We start from the raw sequence: 25,521 nt of genomic DNA on the forward strand, positions 1-25,521 counted from the left end.
AAATTTATATTAGTTTCTGAAATAATTGACATTAACATAACGTAGATGAGAAATATAAATGTAAAAAAAAAACAAAGTTTTGAGATAGCTAATTAAATATGTAACATATTTATAAGTATAAAAAACATGTAGAGAATGCTTCGTTAACGACAATATAATGAGTATTTTTCACACAGTACAATTATTGTACATTCTTAGATTTAATATATACAATATGCTACAAAAAATCCTATCATATATAGGATTTTTTGTATTTATAAGTACATTTATCTTATTTTAAAACCATAAATTCTCTTGTTCGTTCGAGAATCACGCAATGCTAGACTGATTATGATGAGATGGTACATCGCTATGATAACAGAATTCGGAGATATAAAAATGATACCACATTTTTTGGCAACAGAAACAATCAATGTGCGGTGAGGTGGTCAGTTTTGGATGACTCTTGTTTTCGCAGTTTATAATTCATCTTGTGCTCGACAGTGAATTGGAATAAGCTCCACACCTTCTTCTCAAAGAGAGCATCTTAGAGAGGATCTTAGCCCAGCAGTGAGGAATTTACAGGCTGTTACTGTACTACACTTTCTACGGAGATGTTGACCTTTCTATGGGATTGAAAAAATGCTTCTAAGTAATTTGAATCGCAGTGATTTATTTCGCTTACTATGTTCTAAATTGCTAAATGTTTCTGCATAAGAGATACGTACCAAATACTTATGTTGTTTCTATACACATAGGTATAAGAATTTGATTATTACCTTTTACTACATGGAGTTTTTCTATTATATAAAAAATAATTACGAAGTAACGATAGTTTTATTTTTCAATATAATATAAAGGCGTTTAGGCTCTAATTAATTTGAAACACAACATTTGAAACCCTGATCGGGTGAAAATGAATCTTTAGCGGATGTTTTATATTGCATGGTGTAGTCATGCACGTGGGCAAAATGTGTGCATTGTAAATTGCAAGATGGTCATGACTGTCTCATCATTGTTATGCTAATAAATAAGCGTTGTCAGCACAGCAATTTCCAAGCATTCAAAGACGCATAATCAAGGTTATTTGTGGATCAATTTATTTCTATCACCTTGGTATTAGGTTCTACAAATTCACCCGGTCCAATTTATTTATTTAAAAACCTTATCCATTGACTAAATGGTGGCTGAGTTTAATGAAGTAGGCATTCCTAATCGTCAATTTTGAGTTCAAAACAAAAATTGAAAATACAATATCAAACACATTAATTAATTCATTTTATTATGACATAATAGACCGAATATTTTGAGATACCTACTATATGATGTCTGATACTGTCCGAAATTGTATGAAATTGCAAAAATAACTTCCGTAGGACGAGAAAAGTGGCCTAAAAACAAAGTTATTTGTTTTCTCGATCTTGCACCTGATCAGTCTCCGGTCTTATTGATAACGGCTGCCATAACAGGACATCAGTTTTGTTTTAAGTTATTGAATGATGTGTATAAGACTCATCGTCATCATCATCATCATCCTCCTGCCCTTATCCCAATTTTACTTGGGGTCGGCGCAGCATGTCTTTTTCTTCCATACTTCTCTGTCGGACGTCATCTCACAAGTAACATATAAGACTCAAGGTAGTACAAACGTTATGAAGTTTCTTACCTTGCAAATAATCACATATGACCGTCATTTATTCTCTTTAACAGCCCGTCTGGATAGGTATCACCCAATTATAAGATATTATACCGCCGAGCAGCAATACTTAGTATTATAGTGTTCCGGTTGGAAGGGTGACCACGTGTAAATACAGGCACAAGGATGTACATCTAAGAACTCCCAAGGTTGGTGGCGCATTGGCAAAGTAAGGGATGGTTAATATTTCTAACAGGGCCAATGTCTATTGGTGACCACTTAGCACTAGGTGGCCCATACGCCGCTCCACCTACCTATTAAATAAAAAAAATGCATTTGTTATAAGTTATTTTTAATTTAAACTAGTCCCGGCCCGCAATACAGTCTTATGGTATCTTATTGAGATGACTTGCGCCATCTGTTCTAAAACAGTTGTACTAATTCAGAAACCTACGAGAGCGCGCGCGCAACTCTTTAGATATTAATCACTATCAGTCTGATGTCTATCTGTTGAGCAGTATCCGAACGTTTACGAGACAAGCAAATAAACATTCATTTTTGAATAATTACTAAAAGTCGGCTCTCGTATTAACTCGCGTTACAGCGCCCTCTGCTCGGACCAGTTTTTATTATTATCTCTACGAACATAATTTAAGGTAAACGTGAGTCATTTTGGTACATAAACATACAATTTGTTAATAATATAACTGCACTTATCGTATTTTAGCATAGTCATCGATCTTCTGGACATTATTATACACATATAATATATAAAATATAATTGATTATACGTAAATTATATAAATAACGTCCTTTATCTTGGGAGCTCCTACGGGCATCTGTAAACTCTGTTGCCTTATTGCTGGCGTTGATGATAGCGACCAGTAGAAGAAAGAAATCGTAGGACGAAGACTATCACCGGATATGACATCACATACTAACAACTACGCGGATAAGCCCACCTAGATATGATAGAAAGAGATAATCACTGGGTAAAAGAGGACCTTAGCCTTATTAGCCTCGAAAAACGACGCGACACGCAAAATTGCCGACGGTGAATCGCCCGGGTAATGGGTGAAAATCCGAAGCCAGACTAGCTTAGGTCAGTCAAGAAGATTTCCACTACTAAAACAAATATATTGGTCACATATGTGCTAAACATTGATCATCAAATCGTATAGAAGTTAGACGATCACTAACAAAAGTTAAGCAGCAATTATTCGAAAAATGTAGATTCTACCGAGAAAAACCGACGAATTCAATAGTAATTACTCTTATTTCAAATGATACGCAGTCTAGTATATAACTTAACTTATTTTTGAATTTTTCCCAGCCTTACGTCAGAGTTGCACCTGTGTAGCCAAGACTGACGTCACAATCAGCTCAGTCATGTTTTATTTTAAATAAATGGGTATATTCTGAATAAAGTTTGTAAACTTGGCTGTAGAAAGAAATTTCCGTAGCTACCCATTCGATTTAAAAAAATCTTTTACCAACTTCATAACGAAGACTCGAAATGGACATAGGCTATATTATCGCCTTAAAATGAAAGGGTTCTTCGTGGAAACCACTTGCACAACGTATGTCGGCGAATATTTTTCTTACAAGTGGTAGGAAATGTATGAAGGTTTACCGTAGAAAAGTAATAGAGCTTAAAAAATACCTTTATAATAGATTGCGACCACTTATATTTAAATATAACGATTTACTAACAGTGATAAAACGTGAACAAAAGATATATTTAAAACCAATTTCAATGATTTATTATACAGACGCACGTTTGCCAGAGTTTAGTAGTTCTGTAATAAAAAAGGTCTGAATACTAACTATTGAGTTTCTTGTCGGTTCTTCTCGATAGAAACTACACTCGGTAGTAGCTACTTTACTTTACTTTACTTTACTTTTAATATAGTTGTATAAAATAATGATTCAAAAAAGCTTGTTAATTGTTGATTTTGAAGAGAAATTCATCTATTCTAAATAAAGCGCTTATACAGTCACTTAGGACGTTATCAAATATGCTAATTTTAAAATTGTATGCTACCTATTTACTATCTTCCAACCTATTCATTGCAGAAGTATATTATACTGATATTTCCTGTCAGTACCTACTGTATCTCTATCATTAGCATTTTATTGACAGGACAAGAAACTAACATCTTTCGTAATTTATAGTTGTCTAAGATACTGTTACTTCTGATGGACAGGTACAGTTAGTGGACTTCAAGCAAAACATAGTTACTAAGTAAATGTACTTCTATGAGGATTGACGAGCCTTTTTTAGCGCGTTAATTCATGATTGCCAGTACCTTGCGTTCGAAATGCAAAAAAAAATCTTTTTATCTGTGGCACTGTACATTTCGATTTGTATGAGATTTTTTTTCTTAAATCCCTCGACAACACTTTAAGTAATCAAAATATACTTTAATTGAGTAGGCCTTTACAAGCACTTTTGAATCATCATTTAACAAACTATATTAAGTGAAGCTACCACCGGTTCAGAATGTAGATTTTACCGAGAAAAACGGGCAAGAAACTGAATTTTTTACTCTTTTTCAACATTCAAAAATCTTTACAGTATTTTTTAACAGTCATCTGTTAGTTACATAAAATTATACATATATAATTGTATTTAACTAATGCAATAAACACAGATGTATTTTCAATAAAATATAAACGGTCCTCTACTCCCTATATCTGGAATTACTTAAAGTAAAATTTAAAAATAAATACTAAATTAAAAGCCATATATATACCTAACCACAGTAAACGAAATAGCTAAGTGCCCTCTCCACACAAATCCGACTCTCACGTTCGATTTAGTTTAAGGAGAAGATAAATTCATATTATGTATGCCGGCTGGACCGTATTGATGTAATTCGTGTATTAGACATTATGCGGGTAGATATTTGGGGTAATCGAGCAGAGATACAACAATCAGAATAACGTGCTCTATTATTAAATTCAGTACCATCTTTTTACATTTCCATTTAATTAGTTATACCGTTCCACTTTTAAAAATTGACAGATTCGATCCAAACGTCAATACAATAAAAACTATTTTATTACTGGCCAGTACCGGTCACATTATAGCCTCCATCGGCTAGACTCCGTCTTGACCTGAAGGCACTCGAGTTTCGAGCCGCTCTTCGTTTAGAGACAGTATCAATGATCATCTCCAGCATATAGAATTAAATATAACAATACAATATAAAGTATAGCACCGAAAGCATACAGTAGAATTCTGCTAATTATTTTGTGGTAAGAGCCGGAACAATTGAATGTTCATGTGCTTAACTCATCTCGTGCTTCACCGTAGTAAGAAACACATTTGAGAAACACGCATGTGTTGTATGAAAATTGGACACATATGTACACCCGACAGTCCGCTTTCGAATAGCTTGGAATAAGTTCCTAACCGTCGCCTAAGGAGAGGAGAGGAGACCTTAGCCCTGAGGTATTTACATGCGTAAACTTTACTTTTTTTATAGATAACTACTCGTAACGTAGACGTTAACGGAAATCCTTACATGGGTTATTACGTAAAAACTCCTTTTTAATGATCTAGTAGATTTTCCTATTAGACACGACAATAGCTATAGACATCGGTAATGACATGATGCAGTGTACGACCTCGGGTTTCTTATACTTATTATTATTGCAAAGAATAATAATAAAAAAGCAAGACGTGTCGGGGGACACCCGGTTCGAACGAAGTTGCTCACGCTATTTATTAAATAAATTAACGTTCGAAAGTATTTAGGTAATTGTGGCATAACTGTTATTAAAAATACCGTGTTAATTAATAACAATAAAAAAAAGTCTTATCTCTTCTTCTTATAAAATACAATAGACTGAGAAAGAGAGAAAAGAGGGAAAGACCTTCTGGAGGAGGCATAACGCTTTTCGAGGCGTGACTATTTCTGCCAGATCACTCCATAATAAGCCGCGTAAAAAAAGTTCGTTTGTACAAAAAGTAAAAAAGAAAAAAAAAATACAATAAGAAATATTTAATTGAATATATTAAGTCATAACCGAATCCCGCCACGGTCGCCATTGTCATAGACAAATTAATATACAAGACATATAATTTACATGTAGTATTATATAATAATAATCATAAATACGGCTATTAATATTTTTTTTCTAAGGCGTGTAGTATTTAAAACGATGTTGATTAAATTACATATCATTCCTTTCCTTCGGCCTTATCCTATTCGTTTATACATCGTTTTTTTAAATAGCTTACCAACTATTCAATTGTTTAACGTCTAATAAAGGGACATCCAATCTATATAATTTAATTTAACATATTCCCGTGATCGAATGCAACTTCACCACGGGTTGCTTGTTCAAAAAAGCATTTTGAGGTAAATTATTATTTAATAATATATTTACGTATATGATGTATGTACGTAAAACATAACTAATGAAAACCCAAATTATGAAGTTTGAATCTGAACAATTAATTTTTTAAATTAATAAGTTGCAGATGGCGCTAGTCTAGTAACAATTATATTATATGTGCATTGTGCATATATCAAGGCTCAAGATAAATTGTAACGCCATCTATATCAAGCCTCTCTAAGAGTTTTAGCTATATCTATCTGAGTTTTTAATGAAATTAACATTATTTTATACAGTAGAATTCTGCTAAATAAGTATAAATATTTAAAAAATGATAATTTTCTATGGAATCGCCTTTGATTGTAAATTATATAATGGTAAATATTTTTATTAACACGTGTACTTTCATAATATTTTCATTGTAAATAATTGTTTAAGTATCGAAATACATTTATAGAAATTATAATACCTAATGAATATTAAGTAAGTAGGTTAAATTTCTGAAATTGTTACATTTTTTTTTTATGTATTGTTCTATCATTTCAAAAATTTAGATCGACAGCCATATCTATGGACGGGATCGGACTGAGCCGAAAAAGTCCGGATGGCTCTAAAATAATTGTGCACAGAAATATTTTGAATTCGTTATGGTCATAAATCAAATATTTTTCAATATTTTCCGTTTCATTTCCCTATAAGTATAATTTGGATCATTTTTCATGTAAGAACGGGCTGGCGACCCGTGCGGCCTTGGGCCCAGCTGACGAATGCCACATCGCTTAAGATTTACCGCCAAACAACAATTATTATTTACCTAGATTCTTACTTATATTCTTGTGCTCTGATTTGACAGGCGAGTGAGCCAGTGTTACAGACGTAAAGGACATCTGCGCACTAACGATGTAAGGGATGATTAAAATTTCTTACAATGTATATATAGACGGTGACCACCATCCCCTATGCATTGCAATTAGATGGGCCATGTGCCAATTTATCTATACACTATTCCAACCATAACAGGAGAAAAGGCAAATAAACAACTTTTGTCAGAAAATAGACGCGATATAATTGGTCGAGAGCTTCATTTTTCTATGATATTCACTATGGATTTGCAAAAATATTGCGTTTTGAACGTCGACGAAACTGTTATCGGAATTTTGTAAGTAAAACGAAAGTGGATATAAGTAGTTAAGTTTAATAGAGTTGTATTATAAATAAAGATATATTAATCATAAACTCTTAGTAGTGCACAACATAGCCGAGTTATTAGCAAATCGCATTAAATACGTAAATCTAAGGTTCGTTAATCTTTATTCGTACTCCGTTTGGAAAAGGCTATACCTATGTTAAATATATTTACCTACAGAAAATAAAACTAATAATGGGTATATCTGGACTGAAGGTAAACATGAGTCTTATAGTAACTTATCCTCTCAATAACTTTATGACGTATTTGTAATAGCGTATGAATACAATAAAACATTACTTCACGAATATATTGAAAAGGGTACAAACGAATGCTTCAATGGTTTAATGAATTACACATAATATTTCATTCCGCTTTAAATACTTAAACGATATGTTTCAATGTAGCAACAATTTCGTAATGTTGCCGGTTTGTTAATTGTTGCTTATTAAATATCAACGTTCGTTGAAAACATTATTTAACAAATCAGCGAAACGTATTTGGATAACGGATGAAAATATAGAATTTTGGTAACAAGGCTAGGTTACCTTAACGGCAGGACCGGACCGTAAGTTTAGGGGGCCCTGGGCTAATTAGGGGCCCACCTAAGACATATCTGAACGTAGACTTGAATTAAATGAATTGAAAGGGTTTGATTAATTTCAGGACTCGCAGAACTGTAAACCATACGATCTGTTTAATTTAATAAATTTATGGATTCTTTCGGACTATCGTCTATTATTTACTTTAACTTGACTTAGCTGGGGCTCCCTTGAATCCACGGGGCCCTGGGCTGAAGCCCAAAAAGCCATATGGTAGATCCAGTCCTGCTTAACGGCTTTATTCGAATAGGTTCTAGCACTTTCGAATCAGTCATTTAACATTAAAATTAAAACAACTATCGTTTCACAATGTAGATTCTACTGAGAAGAACCGGCAAGTAATTCAACAGTTACGCTGTTCCGATAATCAGCTATCTATCATTAAATACAACTAATACAATTTATATAAGATTTTAAATAAACATGGTTATTTTTATTACTACCTATCAGTGTTTAAAACGGGATATATTCCATGTTTTTTATTTTTATTTGGTGGAGCTCGATATTTCGACATTATCAACATCTACCAGAAAACTTCAGTCTCGTGAACAAGACATTCGTAGATAATGTCGAAATATCGAGCTCCACCAAATAAAAATAAAAAACATGGAAAATATCCCGTTTTAAATACTGTTAGTAATACAATTTATTTTTAAATTATCCTGTATAAAGGCAAACGTCCTTGAGAATGTTCATGAATTTTAAAGATATTTCGTGTTTAACGTTACAACAGTACAGTCAGAAAGAAGAATAGAATCATTTTGAATGTCTAGACGAAAATAATAAGTACGTACACTATATAAAATTATACATATGTATATCAAACGTGTAATTATAATAACATGATACGCGGTCATATTGTATATTTATGAACTACCTATTTTGACATAATTTAATTCCTGAATATCATAAATATATTTTGCCCAAGAGTAGCTACGCACGTTTAAATACATAGGAATTTTAAAAACAAAATTAAATGAAAGCTACCACCGGTTCTTAATGTAGAATCTATCGAGACGAACCGAAAATTAACTCCATTGTTACTCTTTTTCATAAATCATATACATACATGGAATAAACGTACCTAATTACGTTGTATAAATTCTGAACTTAGATTATTAATTAATCTAGATAGATTGACCCGTTACAAAAGAACGAAATCAAACGAGCCAACTCTATTTCTTTAAATATTTCTAATCGTGACACGCTTGATACTGACACTGCCAAACACACACTATTTTACTGATGTGTACTTATTAATACCAACAGTTGGCATTACCGTCTTTACCATAGGGCACATGGGGCACATGCCCAGGGTCCCCCTCCTGAGAGGGCCCCGAAGAACTAACAATTTCCTCCACACATTTGTGCTCACGTTGACTGATATTTATATTTTTGAAAGTGATATATTTGTAAGAAATAACTAACATATTTATCAAAAAATACTATTGACAATAGTTGATATTAAAATTAGAAAGACGTGCTCTTCATGATAGAAATAGATATACTATAAAATAGCCATAATATTTTACAACCAATCAGATTCCTACGAATTTACGAAAATTACCGCACCGTTTATTCGAAACTATACTTAAGGCTTGGCCATAACTAAATTATTTGTACATGGTAGTACATATCTACCAAAAAGGTCCCAAATTCATGGCTGCCCCAGGGCCCCATTGTAGCTTGAGCCGGCTCTGACAGTTGGCCACTATTTTTTTCAAAGCGTTCCTTTTTTTTGACAGTCTATTTAGACTTAATTTTAAATAATCAATGATTCTGAAATTTATTTAACCGGCATGAAAAAAAAATTACTAACTTTAACGGTTTTTAACATCTTTATCATATTTATTAATATGTTTTTAAACATTAGTTTGAAATGATAATTTATTGACTGGTAAATATTTAATTAATCGCGGAAATTATCACTTCTAGTAATAATTATTCTAATTATAGGTTTAATAAAATAGCAGTAATACTTACAAAATTAGGAAATGTAAATCATATAATTATATATGAAGCACACGTCATTAGATTATTATAAAATTAACATTTTTTTTCAATTTATGTTTTTATATTTTAAATTGTTTAGTTTTTTCTTAATTTTTAAAAGCCAATATTGAAGTAATTACGTAGAAATATATTGTCAATTTTCTATAGACTAACCTCATTTTGTATTTGTATGTTTTTTTTTTTTAAATTAGAACTTTTTTTTTGGCGGATATATCATCTTTCCTGAAATTTGGTTTAAAGGGGCAGATTTCTGAATCGCACATCTTGGATCGCCCGAATGTATATAGGGTCTCGATTCTGATTTGACTAATGAGACTCGCGGTTACAGAGTTTACCGTCAGATGGTACGTAAAGATTTGTTAAGAGGTAAATTTAAAAAAAATAAAATAATGACTGTCGCTTCTCAATTTGTTTTTGATAATGTTATGTATGTACGCAAAAACATAAATGATTTTCCCAGAAATTGTGACGTACATTCTATTAATACTAGGAACAAGAATAAACTTGTTACTCCAAGTACCCGATTACACAGGGTTAGTAACTCTTTTTTGGGGCAATGTATACGTTTTTACAACAGGATCCCAGAAAACGTTCAAAATTATTCAATTATAAAATTCAAAAGAATCGTTAAAGAGCGTTTCTGTGCTAAAGGATATTACAAAACTAATGACTTTTTAGTTGACTGCACACATTGGGAATGAAATGATCGCCTCCAAGCTATTTCAAATAGCTAAAATATAATTATTATTGTACATGCAAAATGGAAAAAATATATATATATACCCCGCTGAGTTTCTTTCGCCGGTTCTTTTCAGGTCCGAGGTTTTAAATTCCGAACCGGTGGTAGATTTTTGACTTTCAATAAGCAAGTTTAAACACTTCTATATTGAATAAAGATTTTTGACTTTGACTATCTCATTTTCGGAGAGCATACGTCATATAATGATCATTTTACTTATTACCAAGATGTCACATGATACTCATAATTTGCGAGTAGTGTAAACTGGTATTTTTTTTAATATAGCAAATCCTCGACCAATAAATACAGTGACGGATACAATCCAAAGTTATTGATTCAAAAAATCAAATATTGTCATACCAATTCATAAAAAAATTATAGCACAGAGAAAATATTAATCTAAGTGCCTACATATATCCTCCTATGATAACAAATATCCTGACGCCACTCTTAAAAAAAACAGTAAACCAAAGAGGTTTTAAATAAGCATTTAACATAGACATATTCTGTGTCATCTACGCAGTATCTCAGACCTTAGTGTTAGACTTTAGATCAAACCGCTAGGTTATCTAAACACGTAGAACAAGTTTTTCTTCATCATTATTAACATTTTATCACAAGTTAGAAGGAAATGAACTTTCTTATTTTTTGAAAAAATCAGTATAGCATAGTATTTATTTATTTATTTATTTATTTATTTATTTAATATGGAACTCCAACACAGGTACATATGTAATACAAAAAATACAAGTTTAGACAATAAAATATTAAATGTACCTCCAATTATAGGAGAACACAACATGCACTTATAAAGTATTGAACTCTAAAACAAAACTTAAGAAATAAAAATAAAAGAAAAAGAAAAAACTAAAACTAATAATTACAAAACAATGAAATAAAATTATTTATCGAAAACTATTTAATAAATCTAAACTAAACAAAATGTAAACTAAACAAAATGAAAATAAGTTCATAAACAAATTATAGAAACAAATTTACTTTGACTAATAATTTGCATAAAAGGCATAACATTTCTTTTTGAAAGTGCTAAAAGTGTCGAAACCCATGTCGATAGTTGGTATTGCGTTATATAAGCGTGTCATTCGGGCTAATGGTGAATTTTTCCTAAGATTGGTTCTATTCTTACTCATTTTGAACAATGGACATGGGTTCCGAGGTGGTCTTCGTGGCACGTTTATATTAAGTTTTTCGAGCAAATATTTACTGTCCACTTTATTATGAAAAAGCTTATACAGAAAGGCTAAATCCAATAAGGATCTTCGCACACGAAGAGGTTGCATTTCGAAGTACTTAAGTCTATCGCTATAGCTTTTTACGTGTACCCTCATTCTGTAACACAAGTGTCTCAATAATCGTTTTTGCACCTTTTCAATACGATCATCATATACCTTATATAACGGTGACCATACTTGACAACAATACTCAAGTTTACTCCTAACATAACAGTTATAAAGTCGAATCATGGTGGATGTCCTCCTGAAGTCTTTAGATTGTCTTATAATAAAACCCAGTGATTTCAACGCAGAAGTGACAATGCCATCAACGTGAGCATCGAAGCGGAGATTACTGTCAAATATAACGCCTAAATCACGTACCGTTTTTGACTCCTTTAGATGTTTTTCGGAGATTGTATATGAACTAATTATTGGATTTCTTTTTCTTGTGAATCTAATGAAACAGCACTTCAGGGGATTCAAATACACTTTATTTTTCTGACACCAGATTACTAGATTATTTAGGTCCTCTTGAAGTTCTAAGACATCAGACTGTTGCTTAATAATCTTAGTGATTTTGAGATCGTCTGCAAACATGTATACACGTGAGTGCTTCATTACCGTCATGAGATCATTTATAAACAATATAAAAAAGAGTGGACCCAAATTTGAGCCTTGAGGGACCCCGGAGGTGGCAATGTAGGGATATGATTCATAGCCATCGATGACTACTTTCGCTGGCCTATTACAAAGATAAGATTTACACCATGTCAATAAAGGATTGGAAATTCCGTGATGCGCCAGCTTAAGAAGCAATAGATCGTGGTCAACTTTGTCGAATGCCTTTGAAAAATCTGTATAGATAGAATCAATTTGCAAATTACTGTCCACTGCGTCTATAAGATCTGAAAGGTAGTTTAATAAATTTGTATTTGTGGACCGCATAGCAATGAATCCATGTTGATCGGGTGATAGAAGAGACTTGACATGATGAAAAATAAACGGGTAAATAAGGGTTTCAAAAACCTTCGACATTGCTGATAGGATCGATATTGGCCTGTAATTGCGTACACACTCTTTATTACCGTCCTTAAATATTGGTACTATTCTGGCCTCTTTCCACTTATCCGGGAATATTCCACTGTAAATAGAGGTATTATAGATAATTGCTAGTGGTAAAGATATAGAATCAGAACAGTTTTTCAAAAATATAGGTGGTATATTATCCGGTCCCGCAGTTTGATGCACATCAAGTCTTTTTAATTTAATTGCAACACTTTTTTGAGAAATAAATATATTTTCCATTTCGTTACAAGATGTCGATTTACTTAAGCTATAGCTCGAATAGCCAAGGTTTGCCTCAAATACGCTTGAGAAGTTAAGAGCAAAAAGATCGCATATGCCTTTTTTGTCCGATGTTTTACTCTCATTAAATGACATGATAGGTGGATAGTTGGAACTATTTTTATGTTTATTCTTTATGTGTGTCCAGAAGTACCTTGGATTATTACTTATAGCGGACTCAATTGACATAATATAGTTATTATAACAGTGATGCATAAGTTTTTCACAATCATCACGAAGATATTGGAATTCAAGTAAATCTAGAGGATTTTTATATTTTTTATAACGAGTGTGATATTTATGTTTTTGCTTAATCATATAAATTAAATTAGAATTAAACCAAGTTGGATACTTATTATTATATTTTTTACTTTTAGGAACATGCTGCTGGATTATTTCTCTTAATATACTATAGAATTTATCTATCATAAGATTGACATCGTCATAAATGAGGAGTTCCTCTAACCAAGATATTTTGTCCAAGGCTGATTTAATTTTATCGTAATCTGCTTTACGAAAATTAAACCTTATACTCGTAGGACTCGCATTCGCATTTTCTTTACTCAATGGAAACGAAACAAATATCTCTAAAGGAGGGTGATGTGAGTCGACTTTACGTAGTGGTGAATCGCATTGTTTTATCTTAAGAAAATCCGAATCAAATAAAACTAAATCTAAAACTCGGTCATTCTCGTTAGTAATGCAGTTAAATTGCCGGATGTCGTTCAATTCCATAAAATCCGATAGGACATTATGTATGCTGCAACCAGAATTAAATTCAGGTACTAAGTTAGAACCAGATTCGCTTGAATTCCATGTAATATTATTGATATTAAAGTCACCTAGTATTAAGGTATATTTAGAAGAATTCTGCTCAGATAATTTGTTGGCCTCATCAAAAAAATTATTAAATGTTCTTAGGTTCATCGGAGGAGGAAGATATACAGCGCAGATTTTTAAAAATTCTTTACTTTTGCCTGAATTTACTTCTACCCCAATCCATAGATCCTCATAATCGTTACTATGTCCTAAAATCTTACATGACGGGAATTTTGTCGAAACCGCTATTAATACACCTCCTCCGAGCCTAGCGCCAGCTCTGTCAGTCCTATAAACATTATATCTACTGTCGAATATTTCGTTGTCAAATATGGTACCGTTTAACCAAGTTTCCGTAAATACAATTATATCGTAGTTGGTATTTAAAATTTTTAGGGATACATCCATAGTGTTAGACCTAAGACCCCTAACATTTTGATAATAAATATTTAAAGTACCGAATTTAATTATTTTATAAGAAATTAATAACACATTACCAACTTTTAAACAAATTTGAGATCAATTGAATAATAATAAAAACATTAAGTTGTAACTATTCTAACTTATCAACAGAGTCTTGATTTTTTATAAGTTTATGTTCAGATGACTCATTCTTTCGCACGTAGATACGACCTGACTTAATCCAGACATATCTGTAATTTTTTGCCTTAGCTTGGATCCTGGTAGCAGCATGAAGAGCTTTCATAGCCGGGGATAAATGTTCCATTACATAAATAGGTGTTTTATTACCCGATATGCCAATATGGCTTGTATTTAATTTATCCAATTTATTTTTATTCTTCTTGTTAAAAGATAAAGTGGCGGCCAAAAACCCATCTCGTACTATTGGGGAACTAAATTTCACTAGTACAGACCTAGGGCGGGGATTTGACTTATTTAATTTCGATACGCGTGTACAGAGATGTATGTCAGATTCATTTAGTTTACAATTTGTGATGCTTGCTATTTGTTTTATTATAGTAACAAGGTTTTCAGACTTGTGCTCCGGTATGCATTGAATCTCAACATTACTGGCCCTAGAATGTTGTTCCATTTGAGTTAATCTGGCACTAAGATCTGTTTAATATTTATATGACCGTACGTATGAAGTTTGAATATAAAAGTATAATATTCTAATGTAAAACAAGTTTGTACATTCGTTTATACTAATCTAATTAATATGTTATAAATATTATAATTTATTTCAAAAAAAGTTATTTATACAGAAATATGCAATAATGAAATACTTGCTACTGTTCATTTTAATAGTATTACTAAAATTATTTCGTTTTAATGAACTTTGACTAAGTAATGATCGATTTGTAAAATAATATCAAATATTTCCAATCGGATTCTAAACTGAACATGTGAGGCCGACAATTTTAATCGCAATATCCGTAAAAAAAATATCCAATTTCAAATTTATAAACAATTAGCTACCTAGTTTATAAGGATCAGAAAACGCTTTCGAAGAACAAAAAATTTTTTATTTTTTTTTGTGCCAATGCTGACTTTGTTTTACGCTTTCACTGACCTACGCAGAACACATTGCCAAAGTCATCATAATCGTATAAATCATTAAGAAAAAGAGAGTGGGTGATACCTACCCAAATGGGCTGGCACAAAGTTACACCACCAAGTGTCATTCAAACATATCTTTCTATTTATTAAGACCAACAGACATGACGTTATACTCCACCTATTGTGTATGGATGGTATACGAGAAGTTTTCACGCATTTGTCAACGACAACTCTACAGTACAAAGTTTCAAAATCAATCGGTTAAATGATGTGTGATGTAATAGGAACAAAAACATTATTCCCTGTATAATGTATATACATATAATTAGTAGAATACATTTTATTTTCATTTTCGTTTGTTTTTCTAACCAAACTTAGCTTTCAGCCTAAGATTGGAAAATGTCAACAATTTTAGACTTCAGCGCTTAGATATAGCGATTATTTTAGATGACATCATTAAATCACGACTTACCTGCTTTGATTAGATGGTGGTTTCTTTCCACGCCAACGTAATAAACAGTCAAACGTTCCTTTCCTAAACGGTGGTCTGATTAACTTCCACTTCTTCCGAAAGTCAAGAGTACTTCCTGATTCAACTGACTTCTTCCTAAGAATGTCAGGTTCCGAAGTACCTTTTTTTAAATCACCCTGATTTTTCACGCACCTTTCGAAATCGATCACTGACACTGAATCACCAGGGGGACATGTCTTTCTATTCGATAAGGGAGTTGAAGTAGCGAATTTATTTCTAAATCTAAAGTCAACACCACTGTCACTGAACTCGGAAATGTCAGAAATATCTTCACCAATAACGTGTAGCGTATGCCTCGCGTTTGGAATCGGTTTTGCATTCAAAATGCTATTTTCATCGAAGTTTTTGCTCTTCATAGTGTGGCTAATGTCAACGAATGCAGATATATCCTCATAACTCTTGTTGTTATACTTGGATAAGCTATAACGTGGTTGTTCCTCATTCTCTGCCGTGGGATCAGTAGTGTCCATGACACCGATGTTGACGAGATTGTCTTCACTTCTAGAAGCCTTTATATTGTTACGTAACCTTCTCAGTCTGACGGGACGCACTGGCGGTTCTTCGGGACACTTCTGTAAAGTGAATCGATGCTCATCCGTCCTCTTACTTGGCTTCGAGTACTTTGCGATAATTCTATTTATTTCAGCGCTATTTTTGCGTCTGTTTGTATGACGTTTGAAGTGAAGTGGCTGTTGATAAGAGTCCGCCACGCTCGTACCCGCGACCCGAGCTGACCTTTCGCGCCATTCGGTCACTTTGTTTTCGACGAGCCGCTGCAATTCCAGAGCTCGCATTATTGGACCTAATTCTGGCATTGCTTTATCTTCTATTCTTAAAATTGAACTTGCGTTTTGATTTATCTCTTTAGCTTATGACCTAAGGTTTATATTGTTCTTAATTTAGAGCACATCTGTCGTCCTCCTTGTGAGTAATAATTCTGGTAAGTCTGTCGGTTACTGAAAATTAAGAAACACGAACATTATTTTCATGAATTTAATTTTTTATATTTATATTCAAATACAAGTTTCGTTCGTATTTTAAATATCTATTTTTTTTATATTACAACCATACATATTATTTAAGGCGAGTATTAAACATAATTTGAATTTAACCAATTTGCCGTCAATTATTGGTCTGTCACAGGATGCATAACCGCGATTTCTACGAGGACCAATAAGCGTCCTTCCGAAAACACTTAATGCACGTCCGTATTTATAAACAACGATGCATATTACATACATACGTACCTTACTTCATGTATCAAATACAGAATTACAAACAAACAAAAGAAATATCGTAACCAAGCTAGTATATCACGCATGGATCTATAATGAGTAAACATTTTATCTCTGACGATTTGTATATAAAAATAAATCTTGGTTTTATATATAATAATTTAATACAAAAGAAAGTATGTTAATACAAATTAAATGAATAATACAAGAAAGCGCACCGCGGGAGTTACCGAAGCGGAGGGTTATGTCATCTATCATGGGACGGATACATTTACAAATTTCGTTAAATGGAATAACTTAATAATAATATATATCATTAATAATAAACTTAATTATCACGTTCAAACTTGCACTTAAACTAACCACTCGTTTCAAGGTTAAGTTAAAACATCGGTAAGTGATGCAGAAGTACTTACAATGTTAATTCTAGAAAAACACTTATTAACTCTGACTAAAACGCACTTCAAACTGAAAACTACTCTAAAGAAAACATACTACAAACCTTGCATGACAGATAAGATTGATAAACGCTCCATGAGATCAGATAACTTATATATTGCGAAATATATTTTTCACGAAAAATGATCAGATTGTAAACGATAGACAGCATTCATGTTTTAATATTTAATAATATTATCTTTTCTTCTGTAAGGGATGAGCACGGGCCCGATTCGAACTTATAACTGTAATGATACATTTCCGGTTCTAATCGGATCCAACATCGAGTATTCCTCACAAAAATTAAACGCTACTTAATCGTACTTATTTATATCGGTCTAGAATATATTGCGATCCAACTTCGACCGAACCGGATCGAGATCGTTGCGTTTGTTGAATAGTAAAAACGGTTGAACGGCAACGATTATATTTCGATTGGATAGCGATAAACTGACGATTTGTTAGTAAAATTCGGGTCCAGCATTATTTTCATATATCTATGTTCTTCAAATATGTGCTTATCAAGTCAGTTGACTATATTTAAAAAAGGTGAAACTCCTAAATGTATCTACTTATTACATTTACTAAAACCTTCTCCGAAGCACGCTGTATTTCCTGGTATAAGTTTTATTTTTATTTATTTTATCTATTAATTTAACAGTTTTTTTCAGAGTGGCATTACAAAAAAAAACCTTTGCTCATTTATTAGTTAAGACTTAAAATGAAACAAAATTTTAGATTTTTTTATTTTATCGTACTTACGCAGCTTAGTGTATATACAATATTAAAATCAATTTGAATTGACCTTTAATAAGTACCAAACTATATATTTATATTAGACGTAATTTAAAATATATATATACAATTACATATAGGCAAAGTATCATACCACGATGGCAAGTGGTACCATAATCAGAGAGATCTATACCGAATGTTACATAACATAGGAATCGCATGACTGAATATGTAGGTCTTTACGAGTTTCGGAATAGTAATTTAAGCTATTATTCTTTTTCTCACACTAATAGACAATTTAAATGACTTAGAAAATAGGGTATCTATGTGTTGTAGAAAATGGTAGAAAATTCACGAGAAATTAAATGTTCCCAATCGAATTTTACCACGATGGACAGTCTTAGTCCACCCAACCGCGCGGGATATTTATTTTGTTTTAAAACTTCAGGTATTCCTGCACATCATAATATTTAATATAAGTGTTACACTGTTTTGCGATTATTAATTAAATCTCTACATATATAAACACAGTCGCTTCCCGCCGTCTGTATGCTTAGATCTTTAAAACTGCGCAACGGATTTTGATGCGGCTTTCATCAATAAACAGTGATTCGAGAGGAAGGTTTACATGTTATAACACATGTACATAAACACATACATATTATAGCAAGGAAAAGCTTAAAATTTCTTCTATACTAGCCGGAAACAAAGAAGAGTTTTCCTTTTATATTTTATATAGAACGTTAATGTACCCGTGCAAAGCCGGACCGGGTAGCTAAGTTTAATATAAGAAATAAGTATATTCAAATTTACGCACGTTTACGCAATACAAAGAGTAAGGGCACTCTCTAAGATCCAAGAAAGATACCGATGAGACCGACAGCTTTATCGTGTGGACTGAGCTGCGTCGGCAATTTTTTGGCTTAATCTCAAAAAACTTTTACCAGCCCTAACTTGGATTCGAACCCAGGAGATCGTGTATGCTATAGCTACTATACTAACGAGGCAGTTATTCTTTTAAAGGAAGTAACAGTACTTATGTGTATATAAGCTTAAATACCTATATCGTTCTTGGAATCTTTAGAATTAAATATGTACTTAATAATAATCGTGATTATAGGAAAAATATTATTTTATGGTTGTTATCATCGTTCATCTTAACTTTTTAAATTAACTATAATTTAGAATAAAAGAAATAGATTACAGTATGAAAATAAATTAAATCGACTATACCTAAATAAATATAAGAGTTATATTTAAAAACTTTACATCATATGATAATTTTTTGAAATGAACATCGTACGATAGTTAAAATAAAAGTTTTAAAGGTTTAAAATGATTCCAGCGAATTTCGTAAATAAATGAAGAAACTCCTTGGAACAATTCATACTGCTGCTATTGTGATTAAACAAAAATCATTAAAAAAAACTCCTATACAAAGGATAAGTGTGTAAATTAAAAGAGCCACTACTATAAGGGGTATATATGTCCGTCGATTTGCTTTTACATTGCTCTATGTATAGTTTTATTCGGACATAATGTGTACTTCATTAAAAAAAACTTTAACAAATTGATATGAGGAGCGACCGGCTAAATATAAATTAGCTAAAGTGTTCGCGCTGCTAATTTGGCCTTCTTGTTACTCCAAGAGTTTGATATAGAAGTTTTATACCTAATAATCTTATGTTAAACTAACAAAATTAAAAAGCAACGAGTTTATGACGATTCTTCTCTGTAGAATCTACTTTCAAATCCGTTAGCTTTAAATTTATCTTGTATAATGAAAATGAGCTTGTATTTAAGAATATTTTTTCGAGAACAGACAACAAAAGTTTAGTAAATACTCAAATGTATGTTTTAGTGTATGAAAAAAAAAAAATTGTAATAGTGTTATACTTACGTCTAATGCAAAAGTATTTACATTTCCACAGTCAACGATAAATCCAAACACTAAACGCATCACGAAGAACTGTAAGACAGGTTCACTAGCCCATATAACGAGCTACAAGTAAGGACGTGTCCACACTTGACACCCAGCCCTTGCGTAAAAGGTGCGTCAGGCCACACGTGTTGCGAGGCCACGTGCAGATTCCACAGTGAGCCATCCAACGTTCCAGGCGAGCGCTCCTGCACTTGACTCATACATACACCCAGCCCAACCTACTATTACTACAATGGACCAACTAGAGCACCGATCAATCTGTTTACACGCAAAATCATCACGGTTATATAATTTTATTGTCCTATCGTGGTAGTTTTATCGAATTTATTCACATTGATCGAAAATTATATCGTAATTGAATAATAATAAATATCAATTTCATTGTGTTTATGTCTTTACAAAATACAGAGTCAATTTTCACTATCGTTTAGAGTTGTCAGTATAATGCATGCCCTTAATTTTTTTTAATTTAGTAAACAATATATTTTTTTCAATTCAATGTGAATACTCTCCAACGATTTAGTTAAATGAATAGTTTAATCTCAGCTCTCTCGATGCACAATAGTCGAATTTATGCAATTGCAAAACGTAATCGTACATTACAACTACGAAAGCATGTCTGCATCACGTCTTGGGTATGTTGACCTCGAGTACTACTGAGCATAAATTACTTATTTCCGAAATCATTTTGTTTTCGTTGAACAACTGTATACTATCAATTATAAAACGTCCTTGTGGAATACCGAAATATTTCTGTATAAAAATCAATATTTTCACAGTCATTATGTTTGTTAGGAATATAAATCTAGTAAAAAAAAATCCTTTGTCTAATTTTCTTTGTTCAAATCTCATTGTCTTTTATTAAATCGAATTCTAGTATCTATAGTCTATAATTCGTATTTCACAATACGCCAGAAAGACCATGTTAGGGTATGTGGTAGGATCCTTTAGTAATAAAAAATATTGTATAAATAACAACTAAACAAAACTAAAGATTCAATGATATTATACAATGTTAAGTACGTAAACTATTTTTTTTTTCTATTCCCATACTATTCCGGTTTTAGTGATCCACTTCCGAAGCTTGACAGCAATTAGTTTATTATCTATTTTGTTTGTGCGAGGCACATTGTGCGGTAGTGCGGGCGTGACAATAGTTTCCGCCAAGTTCATTGTCGCCTGTCTTACATCGTCAAATGTACTTGTAGTATGCGTAACCAGGAACTCGGCTTTAAATGTGTCAGTATAAAAATAAAAATTCTTTCCATTTTTCTATTTTATTTAGAGTAGGTTAGCTGAACTAATAAATGGGCCAACTGATGATAAATAGTCACCAACGCTAATAGATATCGGTGCTGTAAGAAATATTAACAATTCCTTACATCGCCAACACGGCACCAACCTTGGGGAGTGAGAAGTGATGTCCTTTATACCTGTAATTAAACTATACATTTAACTCGCACGGATACAAATTATTAATAAAGAAAATGACTTTATACTTACAAAATGTACACCCTAAGTGCTATTGGGTACAATGAAATAATGTAACTGTATACCAGTTTAAAATTTTGTTAGGTCATTAATTAATTAATTTAATTAGAACATTAGTTCCGGTCATTACCACCTACAGACAACAAACTTTACCTTTTTATATTATTAGTATAGATATATAATGAGGTGTATATTCATAATTTTAACTAAATTACAGTAAAACTAGCTGGTGCCTGCGACTCCGTTCGCGCGTTTTAAGCCTCAAAAGTTGGAGTATTATATGGTTGACATATCTGTGTATCTTGTGTTGAGTCTGTCGTGGCGTTGTATTTCCCAATAAGTATTTGTCTATCTGCATAGTGTATATTGCACTATATTAAAGGTAGTGCCATGACTTCAAATATGACATGTTAGGGTAAGGTTTAGATTTAAAGGGTGGGTAATTAAATGGGATCAATTAGGCTCAATTACAACTATATTTATATCTTCGATACCTAGTACCTAACTAAGTTACTAACTCAACTGACTAATCACTATAAATACCTTCCTAATATTTATATTTACTTTAAAATGGACAAAATAAAAATTTAATTAAAAATTTTAAAAGGTACAAAAAATTAACAATAATATTTTAAGCATAATTATTTATAAGGTAATTGTTGGAAAAAAACGTTATAAACTTTAACTGTCCCCCGACGCGACGACGACGCTTGGAATATAAAAATATTAGAACTTCATAAACATGTGACGATAAAAATTATAGGTAATCTGTTTAAAATATTATCTGTTTATTTTTTGTGCCGGGTCTTATTGAAATTTTTAATTTTATTTTTATTCTCAAATATCTTCCATGTACAGCTTTCGATCACCTACGATTTTATTATATGTATAGAATAGATGTAAGTAGATATAGAAAAAGGCTAAACTAAATCTTCACACATTTTTCTAGCAAACAAAGTAAAAATTTAGAAAGCCAATTCACCGACTAAACTTATTATTGAAAGCGCAGATTTTTATGAAACAATATAATAATGAATGCAAGTCTACTTAACTACCCGAGTTAACGAAATTAATACTTATATAAAAGATTTTCAAACAGATAAAAATTCTAAATCACATTTTGGTGATCTAATGCAATAGATAGATAAACACCCCCAGTACAATTTTTTCTCAAATCTCTTCTATGTACAGATTTCGATCAGTTACGATTTTATTATATGTATTATTATTATTTTATTTTTTATGAATTGAAAAATTCTCTAATTTTTTTCTTTATATTAAGTTGTAAATGTTCACATTTATGGCCTAGTTTCCATCATTCAGTGATGTTCCAAATTTTAATTTAAAAAAAAGTGATGTGTCACTCCCAGTACATAAAAATGAAACAAAACCGTTCGAAATACAAAATTTTACATTTCATTCGTACTCTGATTACGGATGAGAAAGCGGCTAGCCTTCCTTTGTTATGTTTTTTCTTTACGAAACAATTACACTGTTGCTTTATTTCCACGGTAACTATACTAAATGTCGAGATCCCTACTGCTCTAATGTTTGATGAAATAAATTACCGCTTAAACGCTTAAGAATATTTGCGGAAAGTTATTAAAATTAAAAATTAAATATTTAGTAAAATAGGCTGATAGAAGCATTTTTGAATCGTTATGTTGTAGTGTAGAATTGAATGTTAAGCTGCCACCGTTTCGGACTTTCGGTTTTACCCAGAAGAACCGGTAAGAAACTCGGAAGTTACATTTTCCACCAATATAGAAATTAATACCAAACCATAGCATACCGTGTAATAATAATTTTATACTAATACAAATTTTAATTACATAGTTAATTATCTATGTCGGAAAATTTATATTCGTGGAGTACTTTCTTACATAACTTTTTTTTTTCAAGTGTATGTATTACATTATATAAGAAAAAAGAAACTACGAAACTTAAACGAAATCTTAAAATATGAGTGTAATATTGTTCTTAATGGTTAGTGCCCTGTAGTACCGGCTCCCGCTTCAATTGCTTAAATTGACTTAAATTATCCAATGGATGTACATATATAGGTATATTTAGAGGATCCTCAATTGCAATGAGGATAATTCTAACACTTAAAAATTTACCTACTAGTATTCCAAGAAGTTTAGTTTTAAAATAGACTATAGTAGAATACTGTATCACTACCGTTCTTATAAATACCCTTCTGCGTACTGTCAAACGTAATAGAACTATTCAAAGACAATGAGATTAAGCTATACATAATTTTAAATAATGATTTGATATATCTATACAAATATAGACTAATATAATAAATGCGAAAGTAGCTCTGTCTATCTGTCTGTCTGTCTGTTGTTCTTTCACGGACAATCTACTAAACTAAACTTAAAGAAATTTGAAGTTCTCCTTCATTTGACGATCAACCCCTTGAACGCGAGCGAAGCCGCGGGCGGTTTAGTCATTAATAAATACTTTATATTACATATTTATAAATGAAAATTAAAGTCAGTCTTTAAATGACGCACTGCACTGGATTATTTCATGTGACCAATTTTAAGCAGACACATGCAGGTTTCTTTATAAATGAAAAATCCTTTTTATATCTTTGGTAATGATTAATATCTGCTAATCTCCACGTCTTGGCTCACCTATAACTATGGCACCCTCGAATTTGAGACTTTTTGATGGATTTCATATCGAAAATTTTAATTAAAAATAAAATGCCAACAAAAAAGATTCCGACGAACTGAGAACCCCCCTCCGTTTCTTTCAATCGCTTAAAATATAATATTACAATATGATGAGCTCATTAATATTTGTTATAACGACGACGACCTCCTAATCGATATTGGTCACGCCGGCCATTCTCAACGGGCTAGCCCATTTCAAATTAGATAGTGCACAAATTTTTCGCAAACACAGATACAATCTCTATCCTACCCACCACCACTATCAATGGATAAGCCAGCGAATCGATGCAATTAGAGAGATCTCAAGTGCAAGACCATCCTGTACTTTCCGATAACTAACTACGGGCAGATGCTAAAAAAATCTTTGAGAATAAAACCGGGATTGTAAGTGTCCTCGCTGATCCTACATCACAACGCAAGCTTTGTATACTCTAGTGGATGGTTTTATAAAAAAAAAAAACGATTATGACTAATGACTTCGAGATCTGCAGCGTGATAAGCTGGCGACTAAAGCTATAAAACAAATATATTGTCTATTTAAAACCTAAAAATATTATAAAGGATATAATAACAGTATCTCGTTTCATACACAGCTGAGTCATGACATTAAGAATGTATTTATCGCTTGATTTTCTAATTGAAAACCGTTTAAGTCTTGATGTTGTTATTAGTATGCGCGACGTGAACGTTACGGTACTGTGTGTAGCATTGTAGTGCGGACCTTTGGGCGACGATCCCGAACTTGATAGAGAAAGTTAATTTCACCGAAACATAAGTAACGAGTGAAAACCGTAGTATAAATCATTTTATTTTTGTATTCTCTAACGAACTCGTATATATAAATGTATAAATGTTTTTTGGCGGTTGTTTTCGAGAAACGTTGAATTTCTCTTTGTAACGTCATTGATTTGACATTTGATAGATGATTTAGGTATAAGTTGAGCCGTTATGTTTTATGAAATATATATTTCATAATCTTCATTTTCATTATTTTCATAATATTTTTTGTTTCACTGAAAATAAACTTCTACTTTTTAAATCCG

General features: G+C 32.1%; 1 protein-coding gene across 4 annotated transcripts in view; it reads right to left on the bottom strand.

Annotated features, from left to right (window-relative positions):
- Stac (staccato) overlaps positions 1-20,458 on the bottom strand; it is a 50,250-nt gene extending 29,792 nt beyond the window's left edge. For 2 of the 4 annotated variants that reach the window (XM_026634066.2, XM_026634064.2), the window contains exons 1-2: positions 20,262-20,457; positions 15,894-16,909 (exon numbers count right to left, since the gene is read on the bottom strand). In XM_026634066.2, the coding sequence (XP_026489851.2) occupies positions 15,894-16,768 (875 nt within the window). In that variant the 5' untranslated portion in view covers positions 16,769-16,909; positions 20,262-20,457. Of the gene's footprint in view, positions 1-15,893; positions 16,910-17,604; positions 17,620-20,261 lie in introns of those variants that run through there. The other 2 variants (XM_064216312.1, XM_026634060.2) reach the window with 2 other exon arrangements.
- Positions 20,459-25,521: the final 5,063 nt, after the last annotated feature.

The sequence above is a fragment of the Vanessa tameamea genome, chromosome 11 (assembly GCF_037043105.1).
Source record: "Vanessa tameamea isolate UH-Manoa-2023 chromosome 11, ilVanTame1 primary haplotype, whole genome shotgun sequence".
Taxonomy (NCBI): Eukaryota; Metazoa; Arthropoda; class Insecta; order Lepidoptera; family Nymphalidae; genus Vanessa; species Vanessa tameamea.